The 22,983-nt window shown below is 30.9% G+C and overlaps 1 protein-coding gene across 2 annotated transcripts; it reads left to right on the top strand.

Moving 5' to 3' along the window:
- Positions 1–5,889: 5,889 nt before the first annotated feature.
- LOC114386641 (villin-4-like) lies at positions 5,890–19,142 on the top strand. 2 transcript variants are annotated; one of them, XM_028346675.1, is made up of 25 exons: positions 5,890–6,379; positions 7,977–8,074; positions 8,260–8,359; positions 8,901–8,969; positions 9,094–9,330; positions 9,464–9,641; positions 9,734–9,866; positions 10,716–10,878; positions 10,978–11,125; positions 11,254–11,354; positions 12,057–12,212; positions 12,824–12,892; positions 12,990–13,058; positions 13,154–13,291; positions 13,411–13,539; positions 14,426–14,573; positions 14,691–14,701; positions 15,650–15,790; positions 16,046–16,171; positions 16,255–16,320; positions 17,547–17,883; positions 18,002–18,090; positions 18,121–18,204; positions 18,351–18,516; positions 18,620–19,142. In XM_028346675.1, the coding sequence occupies exons 2-24, from the start codon at positions 8,019–8,021 to the stop codon at positions 18,462–18,464; spliced, it is 2,862 nt and encodes a 953-aa protein (XP_028202476.1). In that variant the 5' UTR covers positions 5,890–6,379; positions 7,977–8,018; the 3' UTR covers positions 18,465–18,516; positions 18,620–19,142. The 2 variants fall into 2 exon arrangements, with proteins under 2 accessions (XP_028202476.1, XP_028202475.1); XM_028346674.1 differs by having other exon boundaries at positions 18,002–18,204.
- The last annotated feature ends 3,841 nt before the right edge of the window (positions 19,143–22,983 follow it).

Below are 22,983 nucleotides of genomic sequence, written 5' to 3'. Positions count from 1 at the left end.
ATGAGAGTATTTTAATTCTATAATTTATAAAATTTTATATATTATAACTTTTTAATGTGTTTATCTATTATATTTTAATTAATAATATATATATATATATATATATATATATATATATATATATATATTAGTATATATATATACACAATAGTTAACAATATTAATATCTAATAAAATGTTAAATATTATAAAAATCACACCAAAATTTTGTATGATGTATACTATATTTTCATATATATATATATATATATATATATATATATATATATTAAGCTTTTGTTTTTATTAAACTTCTACTTCATAAAAAATATATTCCCGTGAATTTTATTTTATATTTAATACATTTTTTATATTTTTACATTAATAAATTTATATATTATTAATTGAAGGAATTTCAACATTAATCAAATAAGTTAATTTAAAATATAAAATTCTTCTTTAATTGAATCAATAAGGGAAAAATTGATTTGAACAAAAAATAACTTATATATTTTATGGCATTTCAGTTAAGAAATATTTCATGTATTATATTTATTTTGCGGCATATAATTTTTTTTTATGTTGAACCTTACGGAGTACATATCCTCGCATATATTATTTTTCCTTGATATAAAAGTTAATAAAATGAAATGCCGTAAAATGCAAATAATATGATTATATATAGTTAAAACAAAGAGACAATGGAAAAATTATATTTTACTTTTAAATAAAATATAAATTTATAATGTAGAAATTGAGATAATTTTTTTTGGGTAGTAGAATTGAGATAAATTTAGAGTTATGTTTTACTTAAATGAAATGAAAACAAAATGAATATGAATAAAGAATGAATCAAGTATGATAGGTCCTATAGTTTAAGTATTATATGAGCTAATAATATTGTTATTTTACTAAATACTGTATCGTTCTACTTTAGACTTTAGAAGATCTGCCCTTCTTCATACAGTTGAAATCCTTGATTTTGTTAGGTTTGTAGTTAGGTCAAGGTTTCTCGAAAAGTTTGTAAATAGTCTATTTAGAGTGGTTTTTAATTATTATTAAATTATGGTTTTAAAATATTATATAATTTAATTTGTCGTATTTCACTAAAATACCCACAAACACGTAATAACGGGTAGTTTAATTTTAAATTTTAAAAAATAGGAGCAATTTAAAAAGAAAAACAATACGTAGCATAAATCATCATTAAAGTAAATTTATATTAAATACATTATTTTTTATTTTTCGATTAACAGTTTATATTTGAATTAATAAAAATCGACAACGAGCGTAATATTTTTTAAATTTAAAGCTCATTTGTTAAATTTAACCAAAATAGTTAATTATTTCTTCTTATTTTTGGTGATCTAATTATTTCTTCTTGTGAGCAAAGTACACCAAAATAACCATATTATAACGTATAGTACCCAGAATCCTCTTAAGTGGCCATTGCCAGCACTTCACTCTTAAGAAAATTTTAACTTACAAATCAATACTGCAATCGAACATGATGACATAATATACGTGCAACTTTTAAAGTTGCACGTTGTCATGAACCAATATTTTGGTCAATCTTGAATAAAAAAAGGAGTATTTGATTTATGAAAAATAAAATAAAAAATCCTCCAAAACATCATTGTCCGGAAGAAGAAGAAAAAACCAAACCAACTTGTGAATGGCTGCGATGACTGCGCTAGGCGGTGGGCCGGTGCCTGTCATCTTACTTTACAGATCATCAATGAAAATAATGTATCTCTTTTCTAATTTAAATTATAATTATATTTTTATCATTAATGAAATCAATAGTATAAAGAGAATTATCAATTTGCTTCTTGAAGGCTATATATGCTATTACATTATTTTGAAAATTTTATTATTAAATTAGCAACATTTTTCCATTTTTTTTCAAATAAATATTCATTTTAGTTTTTGAAAATATAAAATATAGATAAATTAATTTATGAAAAATTAAAAATTAAAATTTAATATTTAAATGTGCAAAAAGTATGACAAATGATTCTTATCGTTAAATTTGTGAGACTATTTTATCATTAAGTTATTATATTTAATGATTAATTTGACAATAAATTTAATTCCTCAAGAATCAATTTGATATTAAATTATAAAATTTAGATAATTGTATTATATTTTTTTACATATTTAATGAATAAGTTTTTTTTTATCTTTCTGAATTAAAATAGATATTTATCCTTGTTATTATTATTATAGTCTTTTAAAATTTTGTCCCTAGACTAATCTATTAAATATTTAGATTATTACTAAATTAATTTATTGGAGACTATTTTGATTACTACTTTAATCCTATGCAAGGATTCATATGGTGCAACATTTTAGATGTTTTTCATTGAATTTTTAATCTATCACTAAATAAAATATTGCTGAAATGACCTTTTTAGTTGTCAATACCAACCAAAGAGTCCAATGCTTATATGCACTAGCTAAGCAATATTGTTTTGGTATCAATGAATTGAGGCATTTGATTACTTCTTTCTCGAAATCTTGTCTTGTATGTATGTTCATGTTTTTTTTTCACTTTTTAATTCAACTAAAGTTTAGAAAAGTATAGATCCAAAGAGATAAAATATCTTAAAAGGGTAACAATAGCCTTTTCTTCAAAATAAATAAAAGGGCCATTTTTTGTTTGTCATTAAGAATTATTCTCATGAATCTAAAATTTCACATGTCAATGAAAATTCATTGAGTTTACTTTCCTTTCATGAGATTTTTATAAAATATTAACACTTTTTTGTTGTTGTGTAATAAAAGTGTCCTTTAGTCAATAACTAAAGATTGATTATTTTTTTAGATTAAAAAATCTTCCAAGTTAACTTTACCTCTCTCAACAGCTATTCAGCCAAAAAAGAAAACCTCTCTCAACAGCCGTCTTTTGCACACACACAATAAAATAAAATATACATAAAACTACGATACACGAGGGAAAAATAAATTACAAAATTAAGAAGCATAATTTTTTTATCAGTAAATTAAGAATAATATAATAACCAGTAATCTAAATTAGGTGAAAATAATATTCAGAATAATTAAATTAATAATAACAAGTTTAAATAATTTTGCAATAGTCATAAACTATTAATTTGCTTAGAAGAAGAAAGAAGGGTATTCAATAAAAATAATAATTAATCAAGCTATAGTGACAATATAAACTCCAAAACATAACAATGACACCCTCCTCGTGTTTTGGCAACATGTCGGGGTCGAGGTGTTCTTTTCTCATGTGATGTGAGTTATATGGTTGACACTTATGGAAGTATTTATATTCAGTGTTGCAAACTTCAATTTAGGCATTGTACGTTTCTAACATGTTACAATCTGAGCCCATGTTTAAATGCAATAGTTTGGAACCAAACGATCACGTTTCACCTTTTATTTTTTTATAAACTAAAGCTTAAGGGTTAGACGCTATCCCATTAAGCCATTTGTCTCTTAGAATTACTCATAAAAATTATAATAATCCAACTTAAGCTAAGGACCTGCCTATTTAAGAAAATATATACTACTATTTTCTATTTTTGTTTTTGTTTTTATTTTCAATTAAAAAAATTCTACAATATTTTAACATATTCCTCATTTTTAAAGATTTGTACAGCAACTAATGAAAATAACTTTTTTTTTCTTTGTTTCCTATACAAAATTTCGAAAAACAAAAAGATTGAAATTAATATAAACAATATTTTAATGAATAGAACTTAGATATATTTCTTTAGGTAGTATTATAGTTTCACCTCAGAATTATGCATAATAAAGGTTACATTAAAGAATTACACAAATTATTGAAATGACTCTAATTTTGATTTAAAACAGTTTAAGTAATACTTAAAAATTTGTATATAAGTTTTGTTCATTTTTATCTCTATTAACAGAAGTAATCCCGCATATGACATCACATGTTTAAGCCTTTTCATCTTTGTGGGTTGGGTGCAAAACCATGTTTCAACATTAAATAATTAACAAGACCATTAAAAAAACATTAAATAAGAAGCTACATACCCATTTGAAGAAATAAGAAAAAGCAAATACCCATTTGAAGAAATAAGAAAAAGCAAAGCCAATACTATTTCTCAGGTAAAAAATATTCTAATTTGTTCTTTCCTATAGATAGAAAAGAGGGGGAAAAAGGTGAATGAGGAGGGGGCATGATACTTTTCTCATACTAAAGTTTACTAGCAAGCAAGGAGGCCCACCCACATTAGGGTTTATGGGAATTTACATGAATAATAATAGCATTAGCCGGTGACCGACCTTTCCTAGTTTCGCCCCTTTTGGCATCTAATCCTTGGTCAGCTTGCTCCCATTGAAAAAAATGAAAAAGAAATTGCATTTCACTATCAAAGACCCATGTGGCCAAATGAGAGATCAATTTTTGGAAATAAAAATTGCTAACAACAACAATGATACTCAAAGTTTAACCATGATATACTCACAACGTAAAATAATTTTATATTATTATTTAATTAAAAATAATTATTAATATAATTTTTAAGATAATTTTATAAAAATTAATAAATTATTATATAATAGTATGTGATTAGATGACATAATAAAATTATTTTACATCTAAGAGACATAACCTTTTTTTCTCTTGTACTTATTTGATGAATAAAGTTTGTTTGCATGCATATTCCCCATTGTTCACCTACCACAAAAAACAAAGGAGGAAATAAGAATGGAAGTGGAAGTGCTACTTGTCACAGTTTCACTTCCACCTTTTCTATGTCTTTTAGGATGTGTGCAGATTATAGTTAGCAATGTTTTGGTTTAGCAGGAAAGTATTTTTTTTAATCTTACTTAAGTTTTAGTCTGGGACTTAAAATTATGTTTAAATATTACATAGAAGTAATCAAGTTCAATATTCTTATATTATGATTTTGATATAATCTATGGTTAATAAATGTTATTTCAATTGATTTTTTTATTTATTGAAAATAAGATATTCACACGTTTAAAAATCATGAGACTAACCTTAAGATTATAAAAATAAATTTTATCTCTTTCTTTTATATATACGACCAGAAGATTAAATCACTGTTAATATATTTAAGAAATCATGTTAATTTAATTGATAATCACATGAATTAAAATTTTATGACAAATATGAAGATTTGATTGGTAAATAATTTATAAATATTTCTATAAATACTTTTTAAATTATAGTAATATTCATCTTGATCCGAGTAAGTCTTTCAAATCAAATTCAATATATAATATAACAGAATTTTTCATTTGGAGAAAACAGAAGCAGAAGCAGGATAAAAAAAATTTAAAATTTAGAAAAAACAAAAAGAAACAAAAAAATGAATTTTTCATTTTATAAAAGTTAAATATTCCTTTTCTCAACTAAATAAAAAAACGATTTTTTAATCTTTTTTTTGTCATGCAATCAGAACATAATTAATGCTATTGTTGACCCAATCTAAAAGTCTCTTAACTCCAATGCCCTAAACCTAATTATTTACATTTAATTAATATCTTACTTGACACTAGTACAACTGTACAACATCAAAATCTTAAAAAAAAAAAAACAATTACTTATTTTTAAAGTAAGTTGAATCTTCACCAGCAGTAATATCTATCCTTTTACCGCGAGTACTTAAGACACCGAGTTGGAGCGAAAAATGCGACAAAGTGGCACCTGAACCAGACTGTGGAAACAGCAACAAAGACGATCACTTTTTTTTTTTTTTTTGGGTTTTTCACCACCATTATCACTGCCCCACAAAGTAAATTATTCACCATTCTTGTGAGACGAGTCAGAAACATGAACAAAAAAAAATAATTAAGAAAACACGAAGATTATTAGTATTTAATTTGGCTGGCTTGAAAAGAAAAAAAAAACATTAAAAACGCAGTTTTACAGTTCATGTGTGTGGTGTAGTGTGGGGTTGGGGTTTTGTTGCCGTTAGTGATAAGCACGCCTGGCATTTCATCATTCCCTCGCTTTCTCTCTCTCTCTCTCTCACACACACACACACCTCAATTCTTCACTTTTTTTTTTTCTTTCTTCAACTTCGTATTTCTTTTCTTTTCCCCCTAAATATTCTTCTTTCTCTCTCTAAAATTCTTCTTCTTCTTCTTTCTTCAGTCCCCACTTTCCTTCTCTCACTTTCCGCCACCTTCCTTTTCCTCTGCTCCTAAAACCCTTCGATTTTGTGCCTCTGATTGGATCTGCAGCTTCCTATTCATTCCGATTCATTGGCTTTTTTTTTTTGAAATTTCGCGATTCCGATTTTCTCAGCTCGAGGTCGTGCTTCTATTTATTTTTTGTGTGTTTTGGTTCTCGATTATTCTGCTTTAAATTTTTGCTCCGATAAAGACAAAAATCGATTGCTGCTGTCTCTGCTTCCTCTTCTTCTTTCTCCAGGTATGAAGCTCCTTGAATCAATGAATCCGTTTTCGTTGTTTTTGTTTCTTCAGTGACGATTTTTTTTTACTATGCACGAATTTCGATCTAGTTTCCGATTGGTCTGAAATGCGGTTGAACTTGATTGACCTGAATTGAATCGAACATTGCGTTTTTCTTGTTTTTCGGATGCTAAAATTTGTATTTATTTAATTATTATGTATTTAGAAAATCCAAAGATGTTGAGGTTCGAGATTTTGGGGAATGGAACGACATCGTAGGGAAGTTTAGTTTGAGAGTTTTTAGCGTCGCTTTGTTTTCGGGATCAGTTCAAGTGATACTGTGGCGTATTATTGTGTGTATGTAGTATACGTGTATACATGTCTGCTACCTAGGTATACGGTTAGTTTCTTTGTGGCTTGTTTTGTTATTGTTATAACTTATACGGTGGCGTTTTCGCGATTTTGTACCTGTCAATCTGTCATGTGTGTGTGTGTGCATTTCGTGGCATGCGGATGCGGTGGGGCGAGCCTTCTACGTGGTGGATTCTGCGATTTTTGGGTCTTATTTTCATTTGTTTTCAAAAAGAATCTTAATTGGATGCGTTTGTTTCTGGAGCTGCTTTGGCTTTGGATCAGTTATCCTATGTGGTTTTATATATTTTATCAGGGGGAGAGAGAGGTCTGAGGAATTAATCTTGACCATTCATTCTTACACGGGAGATCAAGATTGATTTTTGTTAAATTTAATCCATGTAAGATTAAATGGTGAATATTAGCTCCTTTCACCTCTTTCTCTTTTTCTGTGCTTTTTTTCCCTTTCTAATTTGATATTATTAGGAAATTCTTTTAGAATAGTAGAATTGACAGGGACACAGGGTTCCCTTCCAATGACAACAATTCTCGCATTAGTGAAATTTTGCACATTGCAGTGCAAAGTCTATGTTGGATGCAAATTTGAGGATGTGAGTGTTTTCTTCATGTCCGTGTCACACAGCTTAAACTTGTGGCAATTCATGGCTACCAAAATATTAGGCTCTATTAGGTAGGTATGCAGAACGGACATGGTGACAAAAGATGCAATTTTCTGTTATGCTTTTGTCCAATTTTAAGAAACTGCTATGAAAAGGCATTTGTGCTTATTGAAAGTGCAATTTGTTTACTTGTTTGTGAACAACCACGAGTGACTATGTAGTTGCTGACAATGACGTGCTTAATAATGTGTTCCTATTCTTCTTTGCTTCTTGTGACACATCTATCGTAACTCGTGAACATGAATTTAGGAATATATAAGCTCGTTATTTACTTGGAATTCCTAATGGTAGATGAAAGAAGATATATAACAGCTACAATTTGCCTAGCTTGGTGTTTTTCCTTTTTTTTTTTATTGCCTTTCCCTTGCAAATTAATGATGCTAACTTTATGTATGATCTATTCCAACTCCCGAGAAATTTCTCTATTGTCTAAATAAAGTAATTACTGTGCCAGAATTTCTTTGTTGAAATGGTTTGGGGAAGCATCGCATCTTTTTTCTCCCACTTTTATGTCTGCTTCAGAAAATTAACACCTCGATCTTGCTTTTCTATTCACTGATTATATCATTTATGGCTTCTTTTCAGGGTATTATTTGCAATATTTAAACTAGTTAATAGAAGAATATTATGGCTGTTTCCATGAGAGATTTGGATCCAGCTTTCCAGGGAGCTGGACAAAAGGCGTATCCTGCTTCTTGTTAACATATTCTGCTCTTCACTAATTATCAGATTTTCATATTTAGAAGATTTGTTCAAGGTTTCTGCTTCATTTGGTTCTGTCATATGCTTAATTTAATTTGATGCTTTAATGTTTGATCTATTCCCAGTAGTCCAGTACTTGTGTATTATTTTCCTTAACCATATATAGTGGACTTGAAATATGGCGTATTGAGAATTTTAATCCAGTTCCTGTCCCAAAGTCGTCTTACGGGAAATTTTTCACTGGAGACTCCTATGTAATCTTAAAGGTAAGCCATATTTTGAAAGTGATTATTCATTCATACAATGTTAGCCTCATGTTGGTATATTCTGTTTCAGGATGCTTCTATTTCTGTTTATTATTGCATTGCAATGACTTCGTAATTAAAAGCAATTGTTGTTCCCAGAATGACAAAAATCACAATATTGGTATGCAAGGGCATGTGGATCAAGTTCTGTCTTCATTTTTCTTTGGAAAACATTCATTATGGAGCTTCTAAACATCTTTCAGTTTTGATGCACCGTGTATTCTCAAAATAATAAAGTTGATGCATGTATTTATGAAATATATTATTTTCTCTTAATCATATTGAGCATGAGTCAGTTAAGACACTGTTGACCTCTTTCCCATGAGCTTTGTTTTCCCTTGCTGATATTGTATGAGGTTTTTGATTCAAATCTCAAGATTTTCCTCAATAGAACTTATATTGGCTAGGTTTACATTAAGTTACTTGTGCATACTGCATTGCATATGAAACAAAGTTTTTCGCTAGTATGAATATTATCTTATTTTTGATCCTTTGTTTCTAGACAACTGCATCAAAAAGTGGTGCTCTGCGCCATGACATCCATTACTGGCTTGGTAAAGACACCAGTCAGGTGAACTTCTTCTTCTTATATATTTTTAGATTTTTTTTCTAAAATTCTGTTTCCCCACTTTTCTGTTAAACATTAGTTGTAATTTTTGTATACTTGTTACCTAATGACTGTAACTTGAAAACAGGATGAAGCCGGTGCTGCGGCCATCAAGACAGTTGAGCTGGATGCAGCTCTTGGAGGACGTGCTGTTCAGTATCGTGAAGTACAAGGCCATGAAACTGAAAAGTTTCTGTCTTATTTCAAACCATGTATTATCCCACAAGAAGGTGGAGTTGCTTCTGGTTTCAAACATCCTGAGGCTGAAAAACATAAGACACGGTTGTTTGTATGCAGAGGGAAACATGTTGTACATGTCAAAGAGGCAAGTTTGAGATTATTTCTTTGCCATTGAAGTTTGAGTCTTGTAGGTCATTATTGTACACACTGAATCAGTCGCATGCATATATAGAAACATTGTTTTATGCTTTTTGAGTAACCATTTGTGTTGGTAATAGGTTCCATTTGCTAGAGCTTCACTCAACCATGATGATATTTTTGTTCTGGATACTGAATCAAAAATTTTCCAATTTAATGGTTCCAATTCATCTATTCAAGAAAGGGCCAAAGCTTTGGAAGTTGTACAGTATATTAAGGATACCTACCATGAAGGGAAATGTGAGGTAGCTGCTGTTGGTAAGTGCACAAATATATTTTGGTGTTTTAAAATTTGAAGGTGATTACTGATTATTTATGAATTTAATGTCTATACCTAAACTTCCATGTAGAGGATGGAAAGTTGATGGCTGATCCTGAAACTGGGGAATTCTGGGGTTTCTTTGGGGGATTTGCTCCTCTTCCACGAAAAACAGCCAGTGATGATGATAAGCCTACTGATTCTCGCCCTCCAAAGCTGCTTTGGTAATATGTTATTTCAGTTTTATTTCTAGTATTTTTGTTTTTGTTTGCACTACCAGTGTATTCCATTATTTTTTTACCTAAATGTCATTTGGATGAAGTTCATCAATGTTTACATGTTTTGTAATCTTCCTTTACCCCTATTGTTTTTAAGGTTAATTGTTGCTTACACCTTTTTATTTTTAGCCATATGTTGATTAGATCTGAAGAGTTTGAAAAGGTGTAAATGAAACACCCCTTCCCTATCCTCCAAATGAAACTTCCCTGATTTGATACTCTGACCGTAAAACCCCAATTTCGAGTAAACTGTTATAAAGAAGTTAGCTGAAATGGCATGTGACTTGCAGAGGATACCCACTAAAACATGGTTTAACCTCTGGTAATATAATGATTAAATGAAAATCTGAAACAGTTAAATGTATAAACCTGGTTAGTTTTCATTTTCATGGTATTGTTTGAGGTTAAAACATATTTTATTGGTGTTACATGTAACTCACATGACATTTCCTGATTTCCTATAGTTTTCAATGGTTTGCTTGATGAAAGGGGTTGTGCACACATACAATTTATGAGGTCATGAATTTTTTCTGCTTTTGAGGTTCAGTCATGTCGCCCAAAGTTGAAGGGTGAAACTAGAACTTACCCTTGTTTTTTATTCATTTGTGATTTGTGAAACTATAATTTTAATTCAATGTGAAGACATGCAAATCTGCAACTGTTAGTCTAAAGTTGTATTAGTTGATAATACTGAGAATTGTTGACATAGTATTTAATTATTGAGTTTTGACAATACATTGATGAATTTCATCTGTCATATTAAAATAAGTTCTAATGAAGTTATTAATTTTGCAGCTTTGAAAAGGGTCAGGCAGAACCTGTTGAGACTGATTCTTTGAAAAGGGAATTACTAGACACAAATAAATGCTATATTCTTGATTGTGGGTTTGAAGTGTTTGTCTGGATGGGAAGAAATACCTCTCTTGATGAAAGAAAAATTGCAAGTGGAGTTGCAGATGTAACACATTTCTTTATTAGTAGCCTTTATCATTTTGCTATAATTTTAGTTTTGGTATAAGTTTTGATAATTGTTGAATTGCTGTTGACCTACAAACAGGAGTTAGTCAGCGGCACTGATCAACTGAAACCCCAAATAATTCGTGTGATAGAAGGATTTGAAACAGTGATGTTCAGGTCCAAATTTGATTCTTGGCCTCAGATAACTGATGTAACAGTATCTGAAGATGGTCGTGGCAAGGTAGCAGGTAAGTGAGATAATTTTACAGTTGTTATTAACTTACTGTGACCTAAAGTGATTTTTATAACAATAAATTTTGTTATCAGCATCATTGATAATGTTGTAATTATATCATTCCAACTTTGTACTTTGTAGCACTTCTAAAACGTCAAGGAGTAAATGTAAAGGGGTTGTTGAAAGCTGATCCAGTGAGGGAAGAACCCCAACCCCACATCGATTGCACAGGACATTTGCAGGTACTCTGCTAATTACAAATTTTCTCTCAAAACTGATGTTTCTTGATGTAACTTTTCTTAGTTTTACTTTTATCAGTTTCTTATCGGTTTTATATCTTCTGTAATTGATTTCTTCTAATGAGAGAATTTTTTCCCTTGAAACTCCTACCATCTATAATCTCAAATGAGAAGTAGAATACCCAGTCTTTTAGTACATTAGAGCTGTATTCTATCATAGATTTGCGATATGTTAAACTTTGACTATATGGTATTCATATTGAACTAAATAAGTAACTGCTTAATATCTTCTGTAAAAAACGTGTCTTCTGTAAAAAATGAGTTTAGGATTATGAAAAGGCTATGTAAATATTTTTACATTTTTTTCGTTTGCTTTGGTGTGCCTAAGAATTTTCCCAACTTACAATTAGATTTCAACTTTCCAGGAGAAACATGTAACTTGCATCAAAGTTATAGTTGAGACATTAGACATCAGCATGAATTTAGTTTCCAACCCTGGGGTTTTATGCATGATTGCAGTTCTTATGTTAGCTGTTGTTTTGTAAAGCTTTGTATGCATTTGATAATTAGTATTCATGGAGAATTCGAAAGATATCCTTTGTACTTCTCTTTATTAGGCTGGAGAGATTGTGATTTGGTGTGGTACAACTCTAACATTGTTTTTTTTCTTCTATTGTTGATAATAGCTTTACTCTAACTGCACAGGTTTGGCGCGTGAATGGTCAGGAGAAGATTCTTCTTCAAGCTTCTGATCAGTCAAAATTTTATAGTGGAGATTGCTTCATCTTTCAGTATACATATCCTGGAGAGGATAAAGAAGATTGTCTTATAGGAACATGGATTGGCAAGAATAGTGTTGAGGTAAAATATTTAGTAGTTGATTCTACTTCTACGTATATGTGATTTTAATTTAAAACTGAACAAATAATCTGTTGGCAAGGTGTTCACATATAGGCGGGAGCTGAAGAATATATTAGTAGTTAAATTAATCTGCAAGCCCCTTTATGTGTAGGGTATTCTTAAATAGGTTCCTATAGTTTAAAAACTATAATTGGGTCCCCATATTGTTTATTCTTTCAATTGGATCTTTGTAGGGACCTAACAGCAGATTGGATTCAGTGATCCTATTGAAAAAGTTTTTGAAATTATGAAGGGGCCATTTATTATTTTAAAATTCAGGGACTTTTAGAAATGTAAACAGCTTAAGCTTTTATGAGAGTTGGTCCTTGACAGGACCTACTAAATGAGATTCTAAAACAGTATTGGAACCTGTAGATTAGTTTAACCTATATTTGCCAATTGTAGCCTTATATATATCATTATACTATTTACAGCACTAATAACTGTTTTAGGACTAGAAAATGTTAAATAAATGCATAACTGAATTTATTTCAATGTTGCCATAAATTTGCATTGGGAGTATTGTGAATCTATTGCTTGCATGATTTACAAGCTCTTTTAGTTAAAAACAGGAAGAACGAGCTTCAGCTAATTCATTGGCAAGCAAAATGGTTGAGTCAATGAAGTTTCTTGCTTCCCAGGTAAATTATTCTGGAAATTGTCTTTTTCACTTCGCTGAGATATTATTTGTGCTCATTTCGCTCCTTACTGATGTTTTGCATATCAAATTGATTGTAGGCTCGTATATATGAAGGCAACGAACCAATTCAATTTCATTCTATCCTTCAAAGTTTCATTGTTTTTAAGGTTTGTGGGATCCTAATATTGTGGGAATTAAAAATAATACTCTTGTTGAGTGTGTTAAGTACTGGCGATTTAACTCTTTATTCTTTAATTGTTAGGGTGGGCTTAGTGAAGGATATAAGACTTACATTGCACAAAAGGAAATTCCTGATGATACATACAATGAGAATGGTGTTGCATTATTCCGCATCCAGGGCTCTGGACCAGACAATATGCAAGCCATACAAGTTGAACCCGTATGCCCTGATTTCTCTTTGTATATGCCTATATGCTCATTTTGTATTGGGCAACAACACACAATGTACAAATTTTATTGTTATTGATGTTTTCTTTTTCATATTCTTATGTCAACCAGGTTGCATCTTCCTTGAATTCCTCTTATTGTTACATACTTCATAATGGGCCTGCTGTCTTTACTTGGTCTGGAAACTCTACAAGTGCAGAAAACCAGGAACTTGTTGAGAGGATGCTGGATTTGATAAAGGTCTGATATGTACATAAGATATTATTATTGAGAAAATCGTGATGCCTCTAAACCAACACCAGAAAGTTAGCATGTTATTTGGTCAAATTGTGTAGTTGTGTTAGACAAGCAGCTACTAAGGTGAAACTTTATATGCTTTATGATTAAATATTGCCATTTTGGCTATAGCCCAGTGGCAGTAGGATTGCTTCTGTTGTCAGAGAGAGGTTTTAGGTTTGATGTTAACTAGTGGCATTTACCTGATCCCTATTTTTCAGCCAGGAAATTATACTGATATTAAAAAAATATTATATTAGTCTATACATTTTATGCAAAATTCAAGTTTCTAAACTTTCAAATTTTTAAAAGAGATTATTATTAGATAAGTAAATTACTTTCCCCTACCTTGTTATGCATCATGCTTCAATCTATTTTGATGTAAAAGAGCTTTTTAAGGACAATTTTTATCTCTGTGATTCTCAACATCATTGGCAGTTACTTTTGGATTCTTTCAACTACAAGACTTTAAAAGATGAAATGCAGATTTTAGGTGTAGTTTTGAAGCTATAGTAGAAGTGTTTAAAATTTCATTTCGTATTCTAAAGATCCTAAACCAATAATAGGATGTTCAAAATTAGATGCCAGTGACATTAAAAGTTGCATAGAGGAAATATCTCCCTAGGAGGCTTGTTCGTAGATTCTCACCATGATTATAGGATTCGTTTACCTTAAAATAGACTACAAGATAGCACATTCCATCTCTTAAGGAAGGATAGTATAATTTTTAAATTAGAGAGTAGGACATTGTAATTTTATCATCTTGTAAGGGAGGAGAGTGTAATTTACCTTTACCCTTAAATTGTTATCTTTGTTTATCTGCTTCTCATATGCTGCCAATTTTCTGCAGCCAAATTTACAATCCAAACCACAAAGGGAAGGTTCTGAATCTGAACAGTTTTGGGATTTTTTAGGAGGAAAATCAGAATATCCCAGTCAAAAGATTCTTAGAGAGCCTGAAAGTGATCCTCACCTATTCTCTTGTCATTTCTCGAAAGGTAAGGGATAATTTTTTGCTTGCTAAAATGGTTTTTGTTCCCCCTCCACCTTTTGAAGGCAAACAGCTGACTTGCTTATGGTGGTTTTCTTCCACCGCCTGACTGAGCAACATGCAGGAAATTTAAAGGTGAGTTTACCCACTGATCTAAAGCTCTAGTCGCTGCATACATGATTTTGGAATTTATGGAAATCCAATGGTGTATGAAGATGCATTAAAGTAGTCCTTCATTCTTTGCCTCCAAAAATATATTATTTATAGCCTGTCAAGTCACTTATCATGTAAATAAAAGCTTACTGATGCAATTCATTAAGCCCAAGTGACATGTGATTAGTATTGAAATAGATGCTAGTTTGATCAACTTGACACTGTCAGAAAATGTAAGTGATAAATCCCAGTTCTCAACAATGATGGTGATGGCCAATGAAAAACTACCAAACAAGGATGAAATACAATTTTGAAAGACACATAATCCAATTTCAGTTGTACTGTAGACAAAATCTGAGGGAAAAAAGTGACATTTACTGATAATAATAATGTATCAGTATGAAAAACTAGGAGCACTGCTTCTATTACTATAGTAAAAATAGAAGAAAATGTAAAGACAAGTATGAGGAAAAAAAACCAACAGATATTGGTGAAGCACTGAACTATCTCTTTCCCAAGGCCTAAGTCTGTATGCCACCCCAATTCCCTTAGCTATCTTCCTGGTCACCTCTCATTCTCAACATCTTCTTCCCTCATATAATCATATTCAAGCTTGTCCATGATTCGAGCATCCTTGTCTCCTATCCTCATCTATCATGTGTCCATTCTGTTAGAATTTCTCCTTCCGTCAATAGCTCCTATGCATTTCCGGCCTTGACTGGCATTCATAATGTCGTACTTCAGGTGAATAATGAGAACGAAGTGTGGTCAATGTGCTATGGATACTTTTTTTGATACCTTAGCTTATTCTAGAAGCACATTTATGAAATCTTTAGGGTTAATTTACTCCAGTGTGCTATGCTGCTTATGAAGTTAAATCATTTGGATTCATATCTGCTGCAAAGCATTAATCTGAAGCAATATTTTCAGGTGACAGAGGTATACAACTTCTCCCAGGATGATTTGATGACAGAAGATATTTTCATCTTGGATTGTCACTCGGAAATCTTTGTCTGGGTTGGCCAGCAGGTTGACTCCAAGAGTAGAATGCAGGCTCTAACAATTGGTGAGGTATGATTGGTTTTGCTGGAAGCCATGAACATGCCAGTATAATTTAGTGGCTACCATTTTGAAGACTTTGTTATGCATTGTCAGTTATTTTAATATTTATTTTAAGTCCTATAACATCCCTGTATCATTAGAAAATCATAAAAATCATAAGACTTCTGTTTAAGCATTCTCTTGTCTTTTACATCATATGGATTTATCATGTTAAGAGTTTCTAAAGTCTGGTGTGGATTTATTGACTTCTTTTGAATTGAACAGAAATTTCTTGAGCATGATTTTCTTCTAGAAAAGTTATCTCATGTAGCTCCAGTATATGTTGTCATGGAAGGGAGTGAGCCACCTTTCTTCACACGCTTCTTTAAATGGGATTCTGCAAAATCTTCAGTAAGTTCTCAATGTAATGACATCGTGATATGACTTCTGGTTTTAAAATCCTGACTATTGGCAATTCCTTTTTTACTTTGCAGATGCTGGGAAACTCATTTCAAAGGAAGCTGACAATTGTGAAAAGTGGGGGTGCTCCAGTTTTGGATGTAAGACATTTATTCCCCTCCCATCTTAGAATCTATTGAAATCTAAGAGAGAGAGAGAGAGAATATCACCAACAGAATTGAGGTGAAGTGAGATATTATTCAACCCAAACAGAAACTGAGTACAATACAGTTTATATAGCAGTTACATAACTGTAACTGTCAACTAACTTAAGTTAGTTAGTGACAACCGCCAAACAGCTGTCCTAACTAACTATCAACTAACATAACCGTAACTGCCTAACTAATGTTAACCAACTATAGTTAGACTAACAGAGTAACATAACTGCCTAACAGCATGACTAAAAGAAAAGAAAGAGTTACACCGAGTAAGTATACTCCTATAGAATCACTAATAAAATGTTTCTTTTCTTGCCTATAAATATTTATTCAAACTCAAAAGTCAAGTTCTCAATATTCTTTTCTTGTTAGAAATACAGTGAATGAAATTCTGCTTCACCTTTAAATGATTTTTCTTAACCCCCCCTTTTAATGTAAATTATTGTAGGTACAATAACATATACCGTTTTAAAATAAGGATCCAGAGTAACTGCAACTAATTTAAGCTGTGCGGAAAAATATAACATAATTTAATGATTGACTTTTGCATATATAGTGCCTATAATATAAATAAATTAAATATGGAAGGCTGGCATAAATGTTCTAATTAGCTCCACTGAAGGAAAAAAAACAGAAAATAAATTATATTTTGGAAAAAAATGTTCCTTTTCTGCAGTTAATCATTGTCTAATCTTATTTTGTAGCTTTTAGAAACTTGTATACATGCTTTCCTAATGCTAGATAATAAATGTAGGTTATTTGGAAAGTAAAATTTGACGGATTGATTGTTTGGTAAATAAAAAAAACAGGTTTATTGAGTGGATATGTAAGCATATAAAGTCAATTGTATATGTACCCATATATACTGTTTAGGGGAGGAAAGGTGGTTTGATTGGGTGGATCAAACGTCTGACATCAATATCAGATCCATGTTTTGATATGAAAGACATGTATTGTTTATGGATACAAGCCTGAGTGGGTTTTAGATCTAATTATTACATGATATATATGTAACCGGTACTTGTTCAGACTTTAACTGAGGTGCTTCCCAGATCTTTCTGATGTACTTCATCTTTTAATCTGCTCTGTGTTGCTACTTTGGAATGAAAAATACACAAGTCTATTTGCATTTTTTCTGTTTGGTTGTTGAATACCTGGTATATTATCAGAAACCCAAACGGAGAACACCAGTATCTTATGGGGGAAGGTCGAGTAGTGTGCCAGATAAATCCTCCCAGCGTTCCTCCCGCAGCATGTCTGTCAGTCCTGATCGTGTTCGAGTGAGGGGCCGGTCTCCAGCCTTTAATGCCCTAGCAGCTAATTTTGAGAACCCTAATGCTAGGAACCTTTCAACCCCGCCTCCAGTAATTAGAAAGCTGTATCCAAAATCTGTGACACCAGATTCTGCAATACTGGCGCCAAAATCTGCAGCCATAGCTGCACTTAGTTCTTCTTTTGAACAGCCACCTTCAGCACGAGAAACTATGATACCAAAGTCAATTAAAGGTAAACAATTAGATGAGATACTTAAATGTCTTCCTTCCTTTCCTCCTTTGAGTAATGCTTTTAAGTATTATAATTTACTTAATATGCTTTTTGTTTTCTGGGTTGTTACAATGTGAAGTGAGTCCAGTAATGCCCAAATCAAACCCTGAGAAAAATGACAAGGAGAATTCTGTGAGCACCAGAGTGGAATCTCTTACCATACAGGAAGATGTGAAAGAGGATGAAATTGAAGATGAGGAAGGTCTTGTGATTCACCCATATGAACGCCTTAAAATAACATCCACAGATCCTGTACCAAATATTGATGTGACTAAGCGAGAGGTATAATGGATAATCTAGCTATAACATCTCTTCTCTACTTGCTTTTTGTCTTTTTTGTTGTTTTCTCCCATTCTTTGGTAATTGCAACTTATAATTAAACTTTATTTCATTTTAGTTTTAATTTGTTTGCGCTTTGATGTATACAGACTTATCTATCATCTGCGGAGTTCAAAGAGAAATTTGCGATGTCCAAGGATGCCTTTTACAAGTTGCCCAAATGGAAACAAAACAAACTCAAAATGGCTGTTCAGTTATTCTGATTCTTGAAAGTTTTCTTAGCCTTCTGTCAGCTCCCTGCAGTTTAGGTTGCAGGTAGAAGAAATTTTGATCATAAAATTTTAGTTATTCTTTCATTGACATTTTTATGTCTACTTGTAGTGTGTCTTAGACTCAAGGGAGCTTCTCTGTTTTGCAGTGAGGAACTAAACATGTGGAAGTAAAAGGGACAGCATCAGTGTTTTTTTTAGCATAGCTGCATCTGCTCCCAAGAAACTTTTCCTGAAGAGAAACTAGAGATTTTCCACCTCTACCCGTCTCTTTACAATGGTTTGAATGTTTAGGGTTATTTCTTTGATGAGTTAACTGCGTGGCATTAATTTTATTTATAGGGCAGAGTTTGTTTGTGAGCTTGCTTTTAATTTTTTATTTTTATATTTTGGGGACTCATGTTAGTCTTCATTTTATTTTTTTAATTTAAAATTGTTTTGGTAAAGCAATTTGGGTTGCAAATGCGGTCTACTTAGGTTGTATTGATATTGAGGATAAAGTGTGTACAGTGAGTGTAACAATCAGTCAACTCGTAATTTGTTTTGGAAATAAGTGTGATTCTATGTTGTCAATTGCACTTTCGAGCTAAGTTTCCCCTAGATGAATAATATTGATATGTATCAAGTTAGTAACATCGACGAGGTATTTTTTTTTATCATTATTTGGTTTAATAGTAGCATTGAGACTTGAATGTATAATCTCATGTAAATAATATCTAAATACCTTACCATTAGTGAAACTGTTATTTCCTGCAAATAATCTAAAGCTCAAATTCAGTCAAGAAATCTAAGCTCAAAGAGAAAGAAAAGTACATCTGGATAAAACCGGGATTAGAACTTAACCAAATATTTGTTGGAACATGTATTTTCCACCTTCCATTTTGCTATTGTTTCAAAGACTTCCAACTTTCCGCCCTTCCCCAAATTAATAGTTTAATTTTTATTTTTATTCCAGTTTGATTTTATTCCAGAAATAAGAAAATGAGGATGACTGTCAGAATTAAACTCTAGAAGTCATTTCCATTTTCTAAAGACTGACATTTCAAAGTTCCGGAACAGCCTGTGTTAATTGTAATGCACATCCAGACCATTCAAACTTGTATCGATTTCCAGCACTTTGGATTCAAAATTACAATATGTTGGGTTATGAGGAAGGAGAGGGAGGGAATGAAAGTGAACAAGTGAAAGAAAAGAGGAGAAAAATGTGAGAAATAAAGTGGAAATAAATAAATGTTTGGGTGAAGAAAAATAAAATGGAATAGAAGAGAAATATTTGAATTAGGGTGTGTTGATAGAACAATATTAGACAAATAGTTGAGTCACAAGATAATTTTGTATTATATTTTGTTTGATGTGATTATCTATTAGATAAAATAATATAAATTTTATTACAATATCATTTGTACTTGTAATGTTTGGTTTGCACTAAGAAAAGATACCGAATAAGATTTTGAAAATTTTTAAATTATTTTATTGTTTCACATAAACTTTTTAAGATATAGAACAACCCATTTCAATTATTTTTTTATTTTTTTTGGACTAGGGTTAGAAACGAGTTAGAGGGACCTAGTCCAACTTGCAAGTAAAAGAATGAGTTGTAAAATCCTAAGTGCATTAGCAACATCTCGATGACAAGGCCGTCACAGGGTCATGGCAATGGCAGTGGCAACATGGCAGTGTGACGCGACATCATCAGAATTGGCCAAAAGAAAAAAAAAACATAGTGAGAAGAGGAAGATGACGATAGAAACATTTGAATAAATTAACAATGAAAAGAAAGAAATAATGAACAAAAAGAAAATAATAACAGTCCATGCCGTTCTTGCTAATAGCCAAGGTACCCACCAGCGAGGTGAAGTGAAACAAACCAGTAGAAAGAAGAAAGAAAGAAAAAATGCGTGAAATAATAAAAAGTCAAAAAATAGTGATAATATTGCATTTTTACTTTAGTTAGACACCAAACAAAAAATTATACCAGGATTTAATGAGTTACTAGTTTTTGGGTATTTGTCTCATTTATCATTCTTTATTTTTTACTATCCCTTAGTCATTTTTTTTACATTAAACATTAGACAAATATTTTTATACTATCCAGTTCCTTATTTTTTAGTGAATCAAACACACTCTTAAAGTTATTTAGTAGGTAAAAAAATATTATCGAATAATAATAATAATAATAATAATAATAATAATAATAATAATAATAATAATAATAATAATAATAATAATAAAAGGAAAATATTTTAAAAGGAAAAAATGACTGTCGATTTCAACAAGAAAAGACGATGAAATGCTGTTGACTCCTTCTCCGTTGTGATCTCCGACGGTAATCTTTGGCAAACGGTTTGGTTTGTCAATGACATTCGAATTTCTTCGTAAGCGGTTTGGTTACTCATCGTCGACAACTTGGATTTTTCGAAAGAGAGCACAAAATGATTGGCAGAGGGTCGAAGCTTCGGCAAGAAAGGTTCGCCAGAGAGAAGCAAGTGAGAGATGAGTGGCAGAGGGTTAGGAGAGCAAGATGCATCTTATGTGGAGACGAAGATGGAGAGTAATACTTCTTTACTTTTCTCTTTCATCATACCAAATAGTTTGTTAATTGAGTTTCATAACATTGAAGATGCGACCTGCAGAAATTAGATTATTTTGGTTACAATATTATAGGCGTGAATTATATTAGTTGAGAAATGCTAATGTTGGTTGAGCCATCTTTAACAAAATCTTTTTTTTAATTATTTTTTTTTCATCTCCAAGACTTGAATATGAAACTTTTATCAGTATAGTTTTACTCTGACCAATGCAAGGCCAAAACCGGAAATTAGATTATGAAAGTATTAATTGAAAATAATTTTTTAAACTTAATTTTTAAAAGCATGTAAGAACACTTTTAGAAATTATTTTACACAATTGTTCTTACATATTTTTCTAATCTAATGTCTAGAAGTCATTTACATTTTCATATTTTTGAAATCTAATTTGTGTAGTGATGAAACCAAACTTGTGTATAAGGATATTATTAGAACAAATTGATAAACAAATGTGGTGGGGGAAGAGAGGAGTGTAAATAATAAAAATGGATGATGAGAAAGCGATGGTCAAATTTGTTTAAGGCCATTGCTTTTTGCACACCCTTTTTATAAGTACACCCGTTGCTTTTATGGTGGATTTTATTCCAGCAACACTTTATATACATGGTTAAATGCCAATTGATTAAGAGGTCTAGCATGAGGGGATAGTTTCTCACGATGTGACAAATTAAGATTTAAATTTAAACTAAGAAAGATATCCATATTTAATAACCAATCATATCATACACATGATTGCGTCCTAAGGTGATATTTGTGGAGAAAAATATATATGGTAAGATGCAACATTCTAGAAATTAAATTTTAGAAGTATGATAATTTTTAAAAGTTTGCATATTTCTGGAAATTTTTTAGAAGTGTGCAACATTTTAAGATTTTCAAAATTACATATCTCCCTATTCAATCTTGTGTCAAAGTGGAGGTATAGATAAAAGAGAAAAGGTAATAAAAGATGTCTTATCGTATAGGCAAGTTGCAAGTAAACATACAGAGAAATAAAGTTTGAAAGTTGTTAAATAGAGAAATAGGGACATTGTAACTGCTTATATCAACCAATATTAGAAGGTCAACACAACTCTTCGTTACGATGATGAGAGTCATAGATGGACATAATTAAAAAACAATATAATGATAAATAATTTTTTATGGATAAAGATAACATAGAGACTGAAATTATACTTTTTTATATAAAGATTATTTTATAAAGTAATATTTTATAAAGTAGTATTAACTATACAAGCTAGATCATTAATTTTTAGTAGTTCCATGTTGTGACATTAACACCGTTTGTCATATAAGCATCACGTGTTTGACATGCGAATGCCATATGCATCATTCGTCATATTAGTAACCCATGAAAATCAAGTTAGTGTATTATATCAATAACATGAGTATTGTTAACGACGTTATTAACTGTATTAATGATAGACACCAAAACTTAATTTTTTTTTGTAAACGTAAGGACTAAAACTTACGTTTTTTCTTATAGAAACTAAAACTTAAAATTAAGTATAAGAATTAAATGAATAATTACTTTATCCTCCGACAATTGTTGGCCAAGTGATACTCTGGAGCATTCAAAATTGACACTGAATAATATGCTTCGTCAACTTTTAAAGACAGATGACACTTTTTATGTGGGTCCACTGAATGTCCGGTTAAAAATTTTGAACTTTGCAGCATTGCTCGTATTTAGTTTAATGTTGGAAAATTAATTCTTTGTTTAAAATTAGTTTTAAATAAATTTTCATATATTTAATTTCATGTTAAAAAAAAGTGAAAAACTAATTACGAAGAGTTAAGAAATAATTTTAAATTGAAAAAACTCTTAATAATTTTTACGTTAGATAAAAATAATTACATTAAATTTGACTTTACATTAAAAAAAGAAAAAGGAAAAAAAGTTTTTTTTTAGAGGTGCGGTTGCA

This window comes from Glycine soja, chromosome 15, assembly GCF_004193775.1.
Source record: "Glycine soja cultivar W05 chromosome 15, ASM419377v2, whole genome shotgun sequence".
Classification (NCBI taxonomy): domain Eukaryota; kingdom Viridiplantae; phylum Streptophyta; class Magnoliopsida; order Fabales; family Fabaceae; genus Glycine; species Glycine soja.
The sequence above is the reverse complement of the archived record's forward strand: the minus strand, read 5'-3'. Positions and strand labels throughout refer to the sequence as shown.

What these genes read in the sequence shown, in the direction of transcription:
- LOC114386641 (XM_028346674.1), top strand. Translation starts at nt 8,019, where the DNA reads ATGGCTGTTTCCATGAGAGATTTGGATCCAGCTTTCCAGGGAGCTGGA. An exon ending in TTGCAAGTGGAGTTGCAGAT is followed by an intron (nt 10,879 to 10,977) that starts GTAACACATTTC and finishes ACCTACAAACAG; the next exon opens with GAGTTAGTCAGCGGCACTGA. An exon ending in GGATGCTGGATTTGATAAAG is followed by an intron (nt 13,540 to 14,425) that starts GTCTGATATGTA and finishes AATTTTCTGCAG; the next exon opens with CCAAATTTACAATCCAAACC.